General features: G+C 33.9%; 1 protein-coding gene across 4 annotated transcripts in view; it reads right to left on the reverse strand.

Annotated features, from left to right (window-relative positions):
* Positions 1-16,861, reverse strand: part of GABRA2 (gamma-aminobutyric acid type A receptor alpha2 subunit) — a 123,563-nt gene that overhangs the window by 106,093 nt on the left and 609 nt on the right. The window contains exons 1-3 of one of the 4 annotated variants that reach the window (XM_025040288.1): positions 16,495-16,852; positions 15,348-15,435; positions 12,757-12,872 (exon numbers count right to left, since the gene is read on the reverse strand). In XM_025040288.1, coding sequence (XP_024896056.1) covers positions 12,757-12,872; positions 15,348-15,418 — 187 coding nt within the window. In that variant the 5' untranslated portion in view covers positions 15,419-15,435; positions 16,495-16,852. Of the gene's footprint in view, positions 1-12,756; positions 12,873-15,347; positions 15,436-16,072; positions 16,194-16,494; positions 16,853-16,861 lie in introns of those variants that run through there. The other 3 variants (XM_006922470.3, XM_025040287.1, XM_025040286.1) reach the window with 3 other exon arrangements.

Consider the following 16,861-nt stretch of genomic DNA (forward strand, 5'->3'; position numbering starts at 1 on the left):
AAGCAGTTAGTTACCCACAAGGAAGCTCCCATAATACTGGCAGCTGATTTCTCAAAAGAAACTATGCAGGGCAGAAGGGCTTGGCACAAAATGTTCAATGTGATGAAAACCCAGGATCTACAACCAAGAATTCTTTATCCAGCAAAGATATCATTTAGAGTCAAAGGACAGTTAAAGAGTTTCCCAGACAAGAAAAAGCTAAAGGAGTTCGTCACCACCAAGCCAGTATTACAGGATATGTTGAAGGGACTTTTTTAAGAGAAGAAAAAAATATGAATAAAAAATGGCAATAACTACATGCCTATCAACAAGTACTTCAAATGAAAAAGAACTAAGTGCTTCAATCAAAAGATACGGTAGCTGAATGGATAAGAAAACAAGACCCTTATGTATGTTGCCTGCAAGAGACTCACTTCAGACACACACAGACTAAAAGTAAAGGGATGGAAAAAGATATTTTATAATGGATCTAGAGGGTATTGTGCTAAATGGAGTAAGTCAGATACAGATAGATGCCATATGATTTCATATATATATGGAATCTAAAGAACAAAATAAATGACAATCAAAAAAATGAAACAAAAACAAACTCATAGATACAGAGAATATTTTAAGGGTTACCAGATGGGAAGAGGGTTGGGGGATCAGTGAAGAAAGACAAAGGGTTTAAGAAGTACAAATAGTTACAAAAGAGTCATGGAAACATAAAGTATAGCATAAGGAATATAATCAATAATATTGTAATAAATATATACTGGGGCAAAAGAGTACTAGATTTATTAGGATGATCACTTTGTGAGTTATGTAGATCTCTAATCACTATGCAATACACCTGAAACTAATATAATGTATGCCAACTATAATTGAAAATTAAAAATATTATTAAAAAATAAAGTACAGGCCAGTAAAATAAAAATATTTTCAATATAAGTATAAATATATTTGTATGTATAGAGTATAATATAATTAGAATATACTGAAAACTAGATAGATAAATTATATTTAACCTTATGAAGTATATTCACAGAAATTATGTTCAATCTAATATTTACTAAAATTTTGTAAAGGCATATTGTAAGGAATAAATTTGTCTATAATTATACTCTGTAAAAAATAAGGTTTATCACTGCCATTCTTTAGAAACAGAAATGTAAATTCCTCATTGTTAAAAAATGAAGACAGTAATAATAATAATAACAACAACAACAACAACAACATTTAATGAGCATTTAAAGCATCTCTTCTCTTCATGCAGTATATTCTCTATAATGCCCCCTACTCAAAGTGTGGTCCAGGGACCAGCAGCATTAGCACCATCTGGGGGCATATTAGACATGTAAACTCTTAAGCTCTGCAGAGACAAATTTAATCAAAATCGGCATTTTTAACAATCACCATCTTGGTAATTCTTATTCAAATTCAAGTTTTAAGTACTTTAACTATATCAATTAATCATTGGAACTGATATTTTTCATTTTACGAAGTAGGAAATTGAGGCACAGAGAGATTAGGTACCTTTTCTATTAGCATTAGTACATGTCATAGGCATCAGCAGTAGCCACTGAATATCTAACACATCTCTCTTGTAAGACATTCTCCATGTTATTTAGGGCAGAAATGTTCCCAACCCTGGGTAAGACACTCATTTTCTCAGATGCTCTCCTAGCAGGAAATGGCTATGAGATAAAGGTGGAAATCAGCTGCAAGTGCTGGGAATGCTTATTATTCTGATAAAAGGAACTGATGGAGCTGGTGCCATCCCTTCCTTTATTCCAGGCTTAATCATGGGGATGATAGCTGGAGCTGCAGCAGCCAGAAGTGAACACTAAGAAAGAAGAAGTGGAAAAATAAAGTCTGAGTTCTTGATGCCATTGTTTTAATAACTCAGTCAGTACTAGGAACATCTACCTTTTGAGAGAAAAATTGATTCCCACTGGAATCACTGTAGATAGATTTCTATTTTCTGTTACTTTCAGACAAACACATCCTTAACTGGTAAGTGCTGCAATGATATTTTTCTTTCACGTGTATTTTATTCCAATGTTAAGAAGCAAGGTTTCCTTTATTTCTAATTGGTATTCAATTTGCACTATAAAAAAGCACTTAGAATTATTACAACCTCTTCTAATGTCTTCAGACAGAAATATGTAAAGTGTCACACAAACCTCTCTGAGTAGTAGAAAAATTGCAAAAATGACAGATCACAAAATGGTTCCCTAAAGGGAAAGGATCTGATAAAGAAACATGTGCTTTCTGCCTGACTAACTTTCATATCCACTCACTTAAACATGCATCTGCCCACTTTCTTTATCTGCTGATAGATTTTGCTTAACATCCCAGCTGTTTCAAGGCAGCAGCAACAGCAGCAGAAATTGCAGCTGCCCTCTGCAACTGGTGGCAGTCAAATGTCTGAATATGAGATGCCTGTATTAGAAGCTGACACCAAAAATGATAAAGACTAGAGCGGGTGTGGCAGCAGCTAAAGGAGAGTGGCAAAAGCTGGCAATTTCAGTGTAATAAGCAGAACTGCATTGAAATGTAAATATCTTCATCTTGAGTTAGGTACTAGATCCCATAGGACTTTTCATCACCCCTGTATTTCACAGATAATAATGGAAAGCTTAAATGACCCTCCCTGTTAAAGCTATGAGTCATACCATCAGTTTGGTGGCAGCCAAAAACACCTTCAAGAGCCCTTCAAATTATCTGAGAAGCTTGAGAGAATGAAAGTTGAAATAAATTCTACAGCAATGTTCATTGCCTAGTGTTATCTATTAAGAATTCAGACACCGTTTTCTGATTTATATATTTTAAGAATATTGTTTATTTTTGATATGTAATCTCTTTTAAATTGTGACATACTTTAATATAAGCACTATTAGTAATATGGTTCTATTTAAGGTTTTCCTATTAGTTATCTTTGACCTTGTAACTGTAATGACTATTAAGGCAAAAGCTACTCAAAATGATAACAAGATACTCAGTTTTAATTGCTAGTTATCAAGGGACTTTACTGTTCTCTTAGAAATGTTCTAATGACAACTTCCTTTAAAATGGCTCTACATTCATCATCATTCCTTTTTATGACATTTCACCACCTACTCTCTTAAAATTCTAAAGCTTCTCTTCCCTTAACATGTGTTGGATGATTATTTCTCTACTCTACAAAGCAGAATCATGAGCCTCACATTTTTTGCTTCGATGATTATCCTCTCACATGCCCAAGAAAACTAATTAAATCTACCCTCCCATAGTCTCCTCTACCGGACCTGAACACCAGACTCGCAATTCCATTTTCTTTTAATTAAGACTTCTCTTTTGGTATCCAAATTTTAATCTTCCTCGTAAACCCAGCTGGCATTTTAGTTCGCTATTTTCTTTCTTGAGACTTTGGAGAGTTTTTCTTTGTAATCGTGGTAACAAAAATGAATTTACTCTCGTTCTCTGACTATGGCTGATTTGCTTAAATCTATTGTAAGGGCTCCTAAAAAATTCATATAATTGAAAAAAATTGGACTCTCCAACCAAAATATCTGATTAATAATTCAGCATATTTTGCTTCAAAATCTAAAATCTTCTCATGTGTAACTAGGAGTAACTGGAAACCTCTCTTCTCTTTCTAAATGTCTCCCATGACATTTGTCTTTGTTCTCCAAACCACTCCTCCAATTCAGGTCTGGAGATCTCTTCCTCACTGGAAAGCTTTTAATACATACCATTCTAAAAGCATCTGTTCCTTTTACTTTCTTAATGGAAGTCAAATGCTTCCTCAATACTTCTAAAATACTTTCAATACCACTACGACATACATCTAAATAATGGGTTTGGAACTGCCATTTATAGTTCTTACCCTTTCTTCAATCTTCCTTAACCCCGTGACATAACTCTATTCCTCTACTCATAGAAAATATCTAGTTGTATCACTCGTATCACATTCCTGAAATATTCCTAAAATTTATTAAACTTTACTAATCATCTCCACAAAATGGTTGAAAATAGCAGTATCTTATTCTTGACATACATTTTTTCTGTGAATATCATATTGGAAGAAGAAAAACCTTACTTTTTGTATGTTTTAAATCAAATTAGTAATATCTTAACTGAACATGTCTGCTAAGACTACTGAGATACTTTAATACAGAAAGAATGGCACCGCACATGCACAATCTTTGTGCTACATTTTGCATTCATTCTTTTAATTCATTCCTTAATATGCAAAAATTAAGAATTCTAAGAAAACTATATCTTTTGATAAACTGACTTCCCTAATTTGACAAGCTTCGATATGAAATCTTTTAGATTTAAACATTAATTTTATTATTTATGTCTCTTAGTCTTAAATGATAAATCTGTACTTCGAGAAATGAGGATATATCAAGTTAAAGACAAGTTTTAAAAATTTTGTGTTTTGTCAGGAATATTAAAAATTCAAAAGAGATACACTAAATACTTGTTACACTACACTTCATGTGATTTGTTTATTTTTTATTTTACATGACATGTCTAGTTATTATTGAATTCATCTGTAGCTCAAAGCAAACTAAGATAAGGTAGACAATAAGTTTTCCTTAAAAAAAGAACTGAGAAGTATGAAGAAGCTTCAAGTGGAATTAATGCTTACCTTACTACCTGTGGGAATGCCATGCAACACAAATACTCTCAACATCCCTGAGACAGACAGAGAAAGAACTGTTCTCTGATTGTTATGCTCTTCTGTGGATATCATAAGTTTCAGCTTGGCAGTAAATATACCAGAAATCACTCTTCCATTTCTGAGAGAAGATTTATAGTTCAATAAAGATAATATAGGATGATTATACAGAATTCTTAATTAAGGAAGAAAAGAAGAAACCAATGTCTATAATACTCAAAAGGCAGAAAGAGCCAAAATATGGGGTGATACGAATTTCTTTAAATTCATAGTATTTCCAGCATTTAAAACAGGAACCAGCAAATCCTTGCTCCTTAGTAAGAAGCAGTTGAATAAATGAATTATGTTTATAGATACAGAACTTGGCTAACTCCAATTATATAATATAAGTAAAAGTGATTTTTTTACTTCTCTGAACTTCAATAGTATGCTCTTATAATAGGACATGTGTTGTACCATTTCAAGTTCTATTAAAAATCATAATATATCTATTTTATCTGTCCTCCAAGGGCTTCCTCCTCTGTAGACCATTTACATCTTTATATCCTACAGTGTGTCTGGCACATCAGAAGCCTCAATACACATGTGTTAAAAAACAGAATACTAGAATAATTTAATTTGACTCTTTCCATGTTAACACACTAAAAAGTAATGATTTGCTGACTGGCCAAGCTGTTCACTTGGCCATCGCCACTACCAACTCAGATTTCTACAATGTGATTGAGTTGTAGTAACCAAAAAATAATACTAAAACAAATGGATCAGTCACGTCTATGGTCTAATTTATGCACTGTGTGTTAGGGGTTGAAAAAACAAAAACTTGAATTGCACCTGAGCTTAAATATTAGAGGGCAAACAATACAATGATGAGGTATGACTGCGGCTGAAAAAGCAAAAATAATAACTCCTCAAAATTATGACTGAGGACAATACCTTTCTAATAGCAACAGCTGAGAGAACAACTGCTATTAACCAAAAAAATTTTACGGTGAAAATATAAGTAGTATTCTCTGGGTCATGCATTTCAATGATGTCACTTTGAATTTTGCTGGAGAAATGTTATTTGGGAAAAAAGTTCCACCATCCAATTTAATATATATAATTGCTGCCTTGTACTCAGTCTACCTTTCCTCTAAAAGAGTCACAAACTATATATTTAGTTACAACACAAACAGAAAAAATTCTGGAAAAACACCTCGCTCTAAACATTTCTGAAAAAACCTCTTACTACCATTCTCTGACAGGGAGTGGACAAGCAACATTACAGCATTAGTGAGAGTGTGTAGAAATGCTATGATATTCCTTAGCCTTGCCATTAAATTTTAAAAAGAATCCTGAAATCTGAACAAAACATTCCTGTCTCTTATAAGCTAGAATGCACTGTGATGAAGCCCATACTATTTTCATGTCAAAGGGTAAGAACCAGGACAGTCTCCAGACAAAACTGAAGGATATGACTTCAAAAGCCAAACCCAGTTTCCAACCTCCCCAGTAGCATCCCACTTCAGGCAGCTTCTATGTTTCATGCTTCTCACAAAATAATTAAATAAATAGGAAATGACAAATGACTTGATATCAATCATTTACACATTTACCAAATGCTATTTACACTCTTGTGTGAAATCACCCAACTAATTTCCATTTTATCACTCATACAATAATCAAAGGCAGTGCACCCTGTGACCTTTAGGTAACTCAAGTGGGATGGAGAAGATCTGGTGATAGACACTGATCAAGTATCTGAAATCTTCTATGCCCAGGGCTTATTCTGAAGGTTATCCTAATATGGACACTTTAGGGGATACCAGAGAGTTGAGTCAGAGGGAATAGAGACTAGACTCTTCGGGAGCATCGGCCCCAATCACAGCTGCTCAATGAGTTGGAGAAGGCCAAATATCAGAATTTTTTCAAAAAAGGATAGGACTCAATACCTGGAGTTTATTATGCTCCCTCTATCTGAGACTAGCACTTCTTGACAGCTTAGCCTCTTCCTTTCTACTTGTCTTGCAACCCACTTTTACCCTTCTCTCTCTTTCAATTCTATAGAGAGATTTCAGTCTGTTTCTACCCTTCACCTCATATAATGCTATCAAGTATCAGTCATACACTCTACAGTTGCAAGACCCACAGTTTTGCTGTTCAAGTACCTGGCACATCCCAGGTTAAACAGGTGAACATGTTTTCAGTTTTATGTCTCTAATATCATCACAGATGTCATATACTGAGTTTTTTATTCCATAGATGTAAATGTTCCTACATACAAATTCATTATCGTGAATTAATAATGCTAAATTGTTCTATGTCATCATGATAATTATAAAGGGCAATAAATACGTCATTTATTTTGTGATAGATTTTATTTTCAAAGATTCTGTATACACACACACACACACACACACACAAAGGTATGGCTATGAAATAGAACTAATTTCATAAGAAAAACACAAACATCTTTCTTTAAATCTGAATAACATGTGCTATAAATTTATCAGTTTTGTAGAAGTCAGAGCTGTTATAAATTTAAGTGAAACAGTGGATGATGCCCTATATTGCATTCATAGTGGAAGCGGTGTAGTGGAACCACCAATAACATCAATAATATCAATATGTATTGAGTTCCTACTCTGCATGTCAGAAACTGTCCAAAGGATTTAGATAAAAAAATTAAATCCCCAGAAACCCAATAAGTCGCATGATTTACTCCCATTTTACAAATAAAAAAACTAAGTAAGAAGAGGTTGCGTAACATGCTAAAAGTTTTGTAGTTAATATATGGTGGCAAAATAATTCAAATACAAAGGAGTCAGTATCCAGAGGCCTTGATCTTAATCATTGCTTGATAGAGTGATAAGATGCTATTTGGAAGACAGACACCTTCTTAGGTCCTAGAAGAGATCATATTTTTCTGTATTAATTTCTGTCCACTAAATAGCTTATATTTTATTTTTATAAATTTGAGAGTAGTAAAATTCATAGAAACATATAGCTCACTACAGCCTGAGGATAAATATCTAAGAGTGAAGTTGGAAACTGACCCTCAGAGCCTAAGTCTATGACCTGACATCATGTTTTTCATGGCTTTAAGCAGAAAGATTCTTCAAGTTTTCAGCGTATAAAGCAAGAATACTGGGGAGAAAAAACTTCTATCTAGACGACCCCCTCAAAACAGTTTTTTGAAATGCAGTTAAGCATTTCAACTCAATTTAGATTTTCCAGACTAAATCTATAAATTAGATACCAAGCCTTGTCATTTCTAATAGATGTCACTGTGGATGTTAGCTGTCATAAATATACAGAACCTGTTTATATATTCATTTTTCCAATGACTCCATAAAATTGGTTCAAAAAATAAATATTGCTCCTTTTATTTGGCTAACAATGTGACAGCCTCCTATGGAATTGTAAAAATCCATAAGTGGTACCACAGGGTCTTAGTTCCAATGACTAAAATGAAGACAAAAGCAAAAAATGAATTAGTTATTAGTTCTAGCTAATCTAAATGTATAGTCTTGGTAAATTAGATATCAAGGCAAACCAATCTCAGGTTTCCAGGCTCAGAAGGGAGAAAGCCTCCAAATGAACAAGACCTCCCAATATTATCTTACCATGTTTTTAAAAGATACTACTTCTAAAGATGATGTTCTCCTTGAAGAACTCTCCTCTGCTATTCCTAACAATACTAACACTTGTCCACGGTATGTTGTATTATGTTTTCCTCAGAATTTTAATTAACTTGAGCCACACAATATCTTTGTGAGATAGAAACAGAAAAAGTAGAACTTCTCCCATTTCACAGAGGAGTAAGTCAAATCACAGATGGAATAAATGAACCCCAAATCACATAGTTAGGTCACAGCAGAATCACAACTACCATAAGTCAGGAGTTTAAGTAATCGATATAATAATTGTTTCAACTCACCAAGAACTCAGCCAAAAGTATACTGATGTTAATAGTGAAATTCCAGTGTGGTTAATTAAACGATAATTGCTCCATTGCTTTTAAGGACAGGGTAGGTTATATAAGTGATTCTTTTCCTGGTAGCATACCAAAATATAATAAATTAAATCAGAATTTATTCAATAAATATTTAATTGAGCACTTATTATGTACCAGGCACTGTTTTAGATGATTGGGAACTAAATAACAAAACTGGCAAAAATCCTTGACCTTAGTAAGCTTACGTTCTAGCAAAAGAGATAAAAATAAGCAATTGATATAATGATAATAAAGAAATAAATGATCTTGTATTTATCTGGTTGGCCAGAGTAGGCCTTATGAGATGATGACATTAATGGATATGCAGAGAAGAGGATTAGCCAGAAAAAAAGCTCCAAGGAGTGTCCTGGTGCATTCAAAGAACAGAAAGGAAGCCAATGTGACTGCAACAGCATTAGCAAGAAAAAGACTTGTGTGAGGTGAGGTCAAAGAAAGAACAGGGAGACAGATTATGCAGGTCCTTGGAGGTCACCACAAGAAATCTGGGTTTTATTCTGAATGAAGTAGAAATCTTTGCAGGGTTTAGAGCATAATCTGACTTAAATTTTAAAGAGGATCTATTATTAATCATTAAATATCTTAAAATTTTATCACTCAACATATTGTATAATTTTTGTCATAAATATGAATCCCAATTTACTCTCCTTTCAGAAGAAAATACTATTATTCCCATTTTCACTAAAAAGTTACCAAAGTTCAGAATATCTAAGTAACTGTCTAGAGTAGGATCTAGTAATTGGCAAAAAGGGTCAGAAAAAGGAACAATTTTTCCAACTCATGGTCTAAAACTGATTATTCTTTCCTATGTACTCATTTATATTAAAGTCACAAAGGAAAGAAAATAATGAGATTCATTATCCAGATTATCCATCAATAAATATGCCCAGTTTTATATATTAAAATTGAATAAAACACTCAAACTCATATTTCTCTTATTAATTTCTGGTGCATAAGAATACAAATACTTTCCCTGAACTTTCTATTTGAAATGACATATGACCATTCAGGCTAAGAATTTTGGATGCAGAAGTAGTCATAATGATAATTTAAAATTTCAATAGTACATTTAGAAAGTTTTTCAGTCTTTTAGTTATTGTTATTTATTAACTCTCTATTATATGCCAGTCACTTATTAAATTCTTTGCATATGTTGTTTTATTTAATATTAATTAAATACTCTAAAAATAGTACTATTCGTAATCTCATTTATGCAGGACAAATGTGGACCTAGGAGGCTAAATATTGAAAGGTCACAGGACTGCTCAGCACTAGAGACAAGATTTTACCTAAATCTCCACAGTCTAAAGTTAAGTTCTCTTCACTAAGCCACACTACCTTTCTGCAGCATAATGCTTAACATGTCGTTTCAACATTTCTAACTAAATGGTCAGCCAGATATGAGTAGCCCCATTTTAAGATGATTAACTGATCATAGAAAAGTTAATCAAGCAATCAATATTTATTTTATGGCCACAATATGCAAATCAATATTTAGATGCTGAGAGCAAACAGGATTCATGATACAATATCTTGTGTCAATGAGCTTGCAATTGTGTTAAAGTAATAAGAGACACATAAAAAGGCAACAAGTAATCCAAGATAGTGCATAAGAAGTACCAAATGAGATATAGAGCCACAAGTGATAAAGAAATTCAACAGAGAGAAAATTGAATCTGGGTGCTTCAATTCAGTTAAGAAAAATCTGCACTAAAGAGGGTTAGTGTTGAGGTGGTCTGTAAAGGAAAAGGGTTTAGATCATCAGAGAGAATGAGGACAATAATTCCAGTGAGTGAGGATAATATGACCAAAAGCCAAAGGAGCAGATGTGAATGGATTATCAAGAGAAAATGAAAAGATGCAGTTGAAGTACAGGACAAATGAGAAGGTATACTAAAAATGAAGCCAAAGAAGCAGATTTAGAAAACCTTGAGTGGCAAATTAGAAATCTAAGGGAGGAGGGAAAGAACAGATCTTTGTTCAAATGCTAGTGTGTGGCACCTGCTTTGCATACACTTTTCATGTAATCTTCTGAACAAGATTGAAATGGAGATCTACCATGGCCACTTTAAATGAAGAGAAACAGAGATTATCTGACCAAGGCACAGCTTTTTGGGTGTGGATAGAGCAGAAATTCCAATCTAGATCTATCCGCTGCCAAGGGCTATACTCTTTTCACTACTCCTCACCACCAGCTACTGAAGGCAATGGGGAGCCACCAAAGGTATCTGATCAAGAGAAAAGAGTGACATAAGGAAAACATTGTAAGAATAAAAGAAGACTAATATGACTGTGAGATATTATCATATGTACAATATCAGAAAAAAACTGGGGAAAGAAGACACCAGGCAAGAAGAGCCACTTAGTCTATTGCATTAACCAAAAAAACACGATGACGAGGATCTATATCTGAGTCCTGACAATGGAAGTAAAAAAAATTTAAGCGGTATTACAAAAGAAAAATGAAGTGATAAATGGCAAAACTCATGTCCTGCAACAGACAGTTTCTACTACCCAACCATCACTCACAGCATAATTATTTCTCCTAAAACCTCAGAAACAAAATCCAAGGTCTAGCTCAAGTATTTTACGTTTTTGAGAGCATATAATTTATTTAAAAGTAATAAAATCTATGGCTTAGGAAAAATGTCTGCCTTAGTGCAATCTATCTCAAATCACCATCATGAATTATGAAAGCCTTTTATTAGGCATAGCTCTATTATATGAGTTTGCAAATAGCTCATTGCCATATATGTTAACATGAACAGTAATTCCTTATATTCATGTGCATTAGACATATTGATTACTAAGGAAATATTCTCTTCTTTTAGGTTTTCCTTTTAGAAAATTAAGTGTAGATTAAACAGTTGAATTCTCTCCGAGAGATACAATGTGTCATATTTCTGAACATGATTCCATCCCAGCATTTGCTCTTAAAAATGTAAGGTACTACTCAGGATTCAAGAAAAAACTAGTAGCAACTAAATGGCTTATTCCTTAAAAACAAGTTGGGTCTTTTCTGAATTTTTCTGACTCCCAGACAACGCTCACCATACAATTGCCAAACATATATAGATTAAACTAAATCCAAGCATTTAGTCATTAAACATTTTTTCAAGCAATTAGGTATTGCTAAATTGCCAATCTGGTAATAACCAGGCTAACTATATAAATATTTGATTAGTATCAAGTATCCAACTAATTTCTCTTAATTTTGAATTAATTGTGAAACTGAACATCCTAATAAGCACAACATGTACATAATAAATGTGTGCATACAGATATATACATATCTCATATTAGAAGTAATGAGTAACGATATTTTGACTCAGAACGGCATACATACACCACGTTCACCTAATCTCCTTAGTATTACCTGGCTATGCTGAAAGATAATTAAAATTCAACATATTATCCAAGCCTAATTTCCTGCACTTTTATGTATAAAAACATTTGTTTTTCTGAGTTGAAAATGAATGTTTTAATTTTAAGTCAAACTGTGCCAGAGTCCAATAATTTAAGCCTACAGCTAATGTATATCTAAAAATCTCTTTGAAAATTTCAAGAATGCCAAACCTGTACTACATTTGAGAAATGTCACATGCATGTGCAAAGAAATATCACAAGATCCTAAAAAAAAGTATGTACCGAAATACAACCCAGATACTCTTTTATTTATGTTCCTCATTTCTGCATATCTGTACTGATGTGAAAACAGACATCTGTAAAATGTGAAAGAAATCAAAGATACGACAGAAGCATTTCTGCCCAATAATGTTACCCTTTAATATACTGTAAGTTTGAAAAACTTAGCCATTATAAAAGAACAAATTTAAAATCTATTTATATAGAAGATCTGGGCTTTTATATGACTTTAGATATTCCATAAAAGATACATTAAATATATTATGTGTGTGTAAAGGGAATCACAGATAATGTTTATTTCCTACAACTTTTTTTTATTATCTATGCTATTTCAATACACAGCAATGTGTTTATACATAAAATGCATTAAAATATGATTATTAACCTTAACTTATAAAGGTAACCTTAACTTATAAAGGTATTATTTAAAAAAAAAAAAAGAAAAGAAAAGAAAAACCATTTTTACCTCCCAGTCCTGGTCTAAGACGATTATCATAACCATCCAGAAGTCTGTCTAGAATTCTTGTGAAGATGGTAATGTTATTTTTAGCTTCATCTTCTTGGATGTTAGCCAGCACCAACCTAAACAGATAATTTTACAAGCTGATATATATACATATGTGTGTTTTGCAAGTGCTAACATGCTCTTCTTCCTTGATTTGAATTTTAAGTCTCCCTAAGGGAGTCATCCATTTATTGCCATCCATTTTCCTCCTTTTGTTCACTTTTATAAGTACCAGTACATCTATGGGGAAGGTAAATATGCTGTGGAAAATGGATACTAAATAATAGATTATTAAAAAATTTGTTGTCAAAATTATTTCAGATATCTCCCTCTCAGTATTGTGTGTAGACTACTCATTTTTTTTCTAAATTCTATTCCCTAGAATATACTATGATTGTAGATTATTACATGCAGATACTATTAGTAATGCTATTCTGTGTTTAGAAAGGTATGATAACCAAAGAGTTTCCTGAAATAATTTTTCAGTGATTTGCAAATTTATTGGAAAAAAAAAATGCCTTCTTGGAAGCACAAAATTCTCTATCTTCCTCATAAATGTCTTTCTTTTTGTCCTTATATCTTTTTCTCTTTTAAACCAAACTGATATCCTTAGTTTGGGTATACCTCCACCCAATGGCCAAGTGCAATATAGACATCAGGAGAACTACACTGGCTGTGTTCCAGGCTCCACTGTAGCTAGGAGGTGGAGGTGGGCTCTGAAAGGATCAGTAGCACACACACAGCAGCAGAGAGCGTTGGAGGAGACCCCTTGTAAGTGGCCTCTGAGGAGAGTGATAGGGGTCAACTAAAGATTCAAATGCCCAGCTACTTTTGTATGCTTGTGTGATAAATTTATGGAAAGAACAAATGGTCTTAAAATATCGCCATAAGAGGGTTAGAAACAGTGATTTTCTCCATTATTTCTCCATGAGAAAGCCAGAGACCTGATTTTGTGGCATCCAACAATTTGGTACAGAAGCAACTGGGTATATAAAACAAAATGTCCCTTTTTACTGCCATTTTCCCCCCAGAATGATTCAGAGATTTATACTATTGGCCAAAAAAAGAATATTTCCTATAGCAGAATAAAATACTGGTATGAACATTACTGGTAAAATATAGAACAGAAAACTAATAAAAGTAAATACATTAAGCACTGAAGATTTTCAGTGTTACTAATTGACCACAGTTTGTTCACTACTTTAAAATAAAAGATTCTGTGTAATCTACATTCAGATCAAGATATATTGTGTAAAATATCATTGACGGAGTCCATTTGCATGTAAATTATTATACCGCTAGTAGCTAAAAATAGTTATAATACATCAAAAATTGGTAACCAAGTTAAAATAAATATTCACTTGAGAGCAGTGAAAATATTAAAATGCCAATATGAATATAAACACTAAAAATTATGTAAGCAAACTAGTTCATACTTTTCAACTCAAAAGTTTCTAAACTGTTTTAAGCTAATTTTAAAACTAATCACTAAGGTAGTCATAAAGTTCCACATAGATATTTTTGGTCAAAAGTATTTTTTCATCACGTGTCACATTTTCTTTCTAAAGTTAATATTAAGATGTTAAATGAGATTTTTTTCCAATTAAAATAAGTCTTTAAAAAGAGATTTCTTCTCCATTCTAGAAAATATTTTCATACTTGAAAAATTACTTACACAGAAAAATGAAAAATTAAAAGGCAAATAAATATATAATAAAGACTTGTTTTCTAAAAATGGAATGGTTACATGAACATTCTTATAAATCTTGTATTTTCAGACCCATGGTATTTTGAAAACATATCCTAAAGTCAAGAAATAAAAGATACCCATTGATTATACAAATCAGCAAAGACTATAATTATGATGAAGTTACTAAAAACTATAAAATTTCATGTTTATAGAACATAAGCAAAACAAAATTAGCTACATGTTTAAAATAAGTACTCTTTATGATAGTACTTATTTTAGGAATATAATAGAACCATTTTAGGAATATAAGATCTCTAAATCAATAATATAAAAAGTTGATTAATAAATCAACCTTTTATTTTATTTGTGATTGTGGAGTTGTATACTACCTCCACCTAGAGGTTTAAGGCTTACATATCATTTGAGATTTCTGTGTTGACTAAAAGAGCCAAGACTATAAAAAGGAAAAAAAAAATTAACACTCAAATCATTTTAGCTTGCGCTTTTTTGTTTGGCTTAAAAGAAAACTCTTGGCTTCTTTACCCAATTTTGGTGTTATTATAAGTGCATATATCTTAATCACTTCAAGTCCTTGCAAGAACATGCCAATCAAAGGATATCGTTTTCTTTAGTGATTTTTTAAAAGAAAATATTTGTTTACTTTCGTATTTATAGATAAAAAGAAGCAGCAAAGTTTCTTATTGTCTCTGTCACTTCATAGTTGTTTCTTAGTACAACCTTTTTTGATTAGAAATAGTTCTTCAAAATACTCCAGCTTCTCAAAAGCCACCCCTGCATTGATGCCATTCAAAAACACATCTTTAGCCTGAATTAAAAGAGTCATATGCAATAAACATCTCACCTGGCTGGGTCCCACATCAAGAAAACAAGAAGCAGCAACTGCATATCGAAAATGTTCAATTTCGTCTTCATCGCCGCTCTTTGTAAAGCTATGAAAGAAAAACAAAATACACTGAAAATTAAAGTCAGTCCCATAATTCAAAAAGCCCAAAATACTCATTTATGTTTGGAATTAGAGTTAAAGCTACGAGATTATTCCAGTGGAGTGAGCGTAGGCGTGATGACTGGATAAGGGATTTTTTTTTCTTTCTTCTCCTTCTTTTCTTCTTCTTCTTTTCTTCTTCTTCTCCTCTTCCTCCTCCTCTTTCTCCTCCTCCTCTTCCTTCATCTTTTCTTTTTTTTGACAGCCAGATGATCAAGTAATCAGACTCTGCTCTGCCAGTAACTTCCCCCAGTTCCATCGTCAGCAAACACTATTTTGTACTCACACACGTAATAACAACATATGGGACCCTGAACTGACATATGAGCTAGAGAAGAGAATGGGTTAGAGGGGAGAGTGAAAAAGGGGAGGAGAAGAGATAGGTTTTTCATGCCACAATCCCCTCAAGCAAGACCGCCCCCGCAACCACAGCGAGAAAAGCAAGGGGGGCAGCAGCCCACTTTTTCGATTATTCTTTGTGTTATAGTGAGCTACAGTCCTCATGTCTTCACTTCTTCACTTCCTCTAAAATAATATAAAATACAATAAAAATAAAAAAATAAAATAAAATAAAAATTTCCCACCCTGCCCATCCACAGTTGCCCAAGGCCACACGTCTTGGAAGCAGCCAGCTAGGTTCGAATCAATTGCTGCGAAACGACGCGTTTGACAGCTGTTCCCGAGCCCACTACAATCCCGGCAGGAGCGCGAGGCTCCCGGATCCAGCACCAGCAAGCAGGCACGGTGTGCAAAGTTGAAGACTATAAAAGGGCCAGGCTAACTGGGCGGGCGAATAGGAGCTTATTGTACTTGCAAATATGTTTCTGATGATGGATATCGAAATTTATATATATAATTTCTTTTAATGTACTGAGGAGGAGGGGGTGACCTAAACCTCCTCGGTTTCCACCGAGCATGGGAGAGTGGGGTGAGGGAGATGAGACATGCATGGGAGGAAAAGACAAACGGAAAGGGTCCCTGTTGGGACCAACATGTGCAACCTTACCTGAAACAGCAAGCAGAATTGGGTGTTATGCTCCCTTTGCCCTAATCTCGAGAAGATTGGAAACTTGAGAGAGAGAGACAGAGACCGAGACAGAGAGAGAGAGAGAGACAGACAGAGAGACGGAGACAGAGAGGCAGAGACAGAGAGACAGAGATAGAGACGGAGACGGAGACGGAAACGGAGACCGAGACAGAGACAGAGAGAGGCTGACTGCAGCAGCCGAGCGAGCGGGGAGCGAAGAGCTGGTGAAAGCCAGAGAGGAGCGCGAGCGGCGGCGGCGGCAGAGCGAAGAGTAGAAGGAGGCGAAAGCGACCGTAGTGGCGGTGATGGGCGGAGGAGGAGGAGGAAGAGGAGGAGGAGGAGGAGG

The sequence above is a fragment of the Pteropus alecto genome, unplaced genomic scaffold (assembly GCF_000325575.1).
Source record: "Pteropus alecto unplaced genomic scaffold, ASM32557v1 scaffold57, whole genome shotgun sequence".
In the NCBI taxonomy this organism is placed as follows: domain Eukaryota; kingdom Metazoa; phylum Chordata; class Mammalia; order Chiroptera; family Pteropodidae; genus Pteropus; species Pteropus alecto.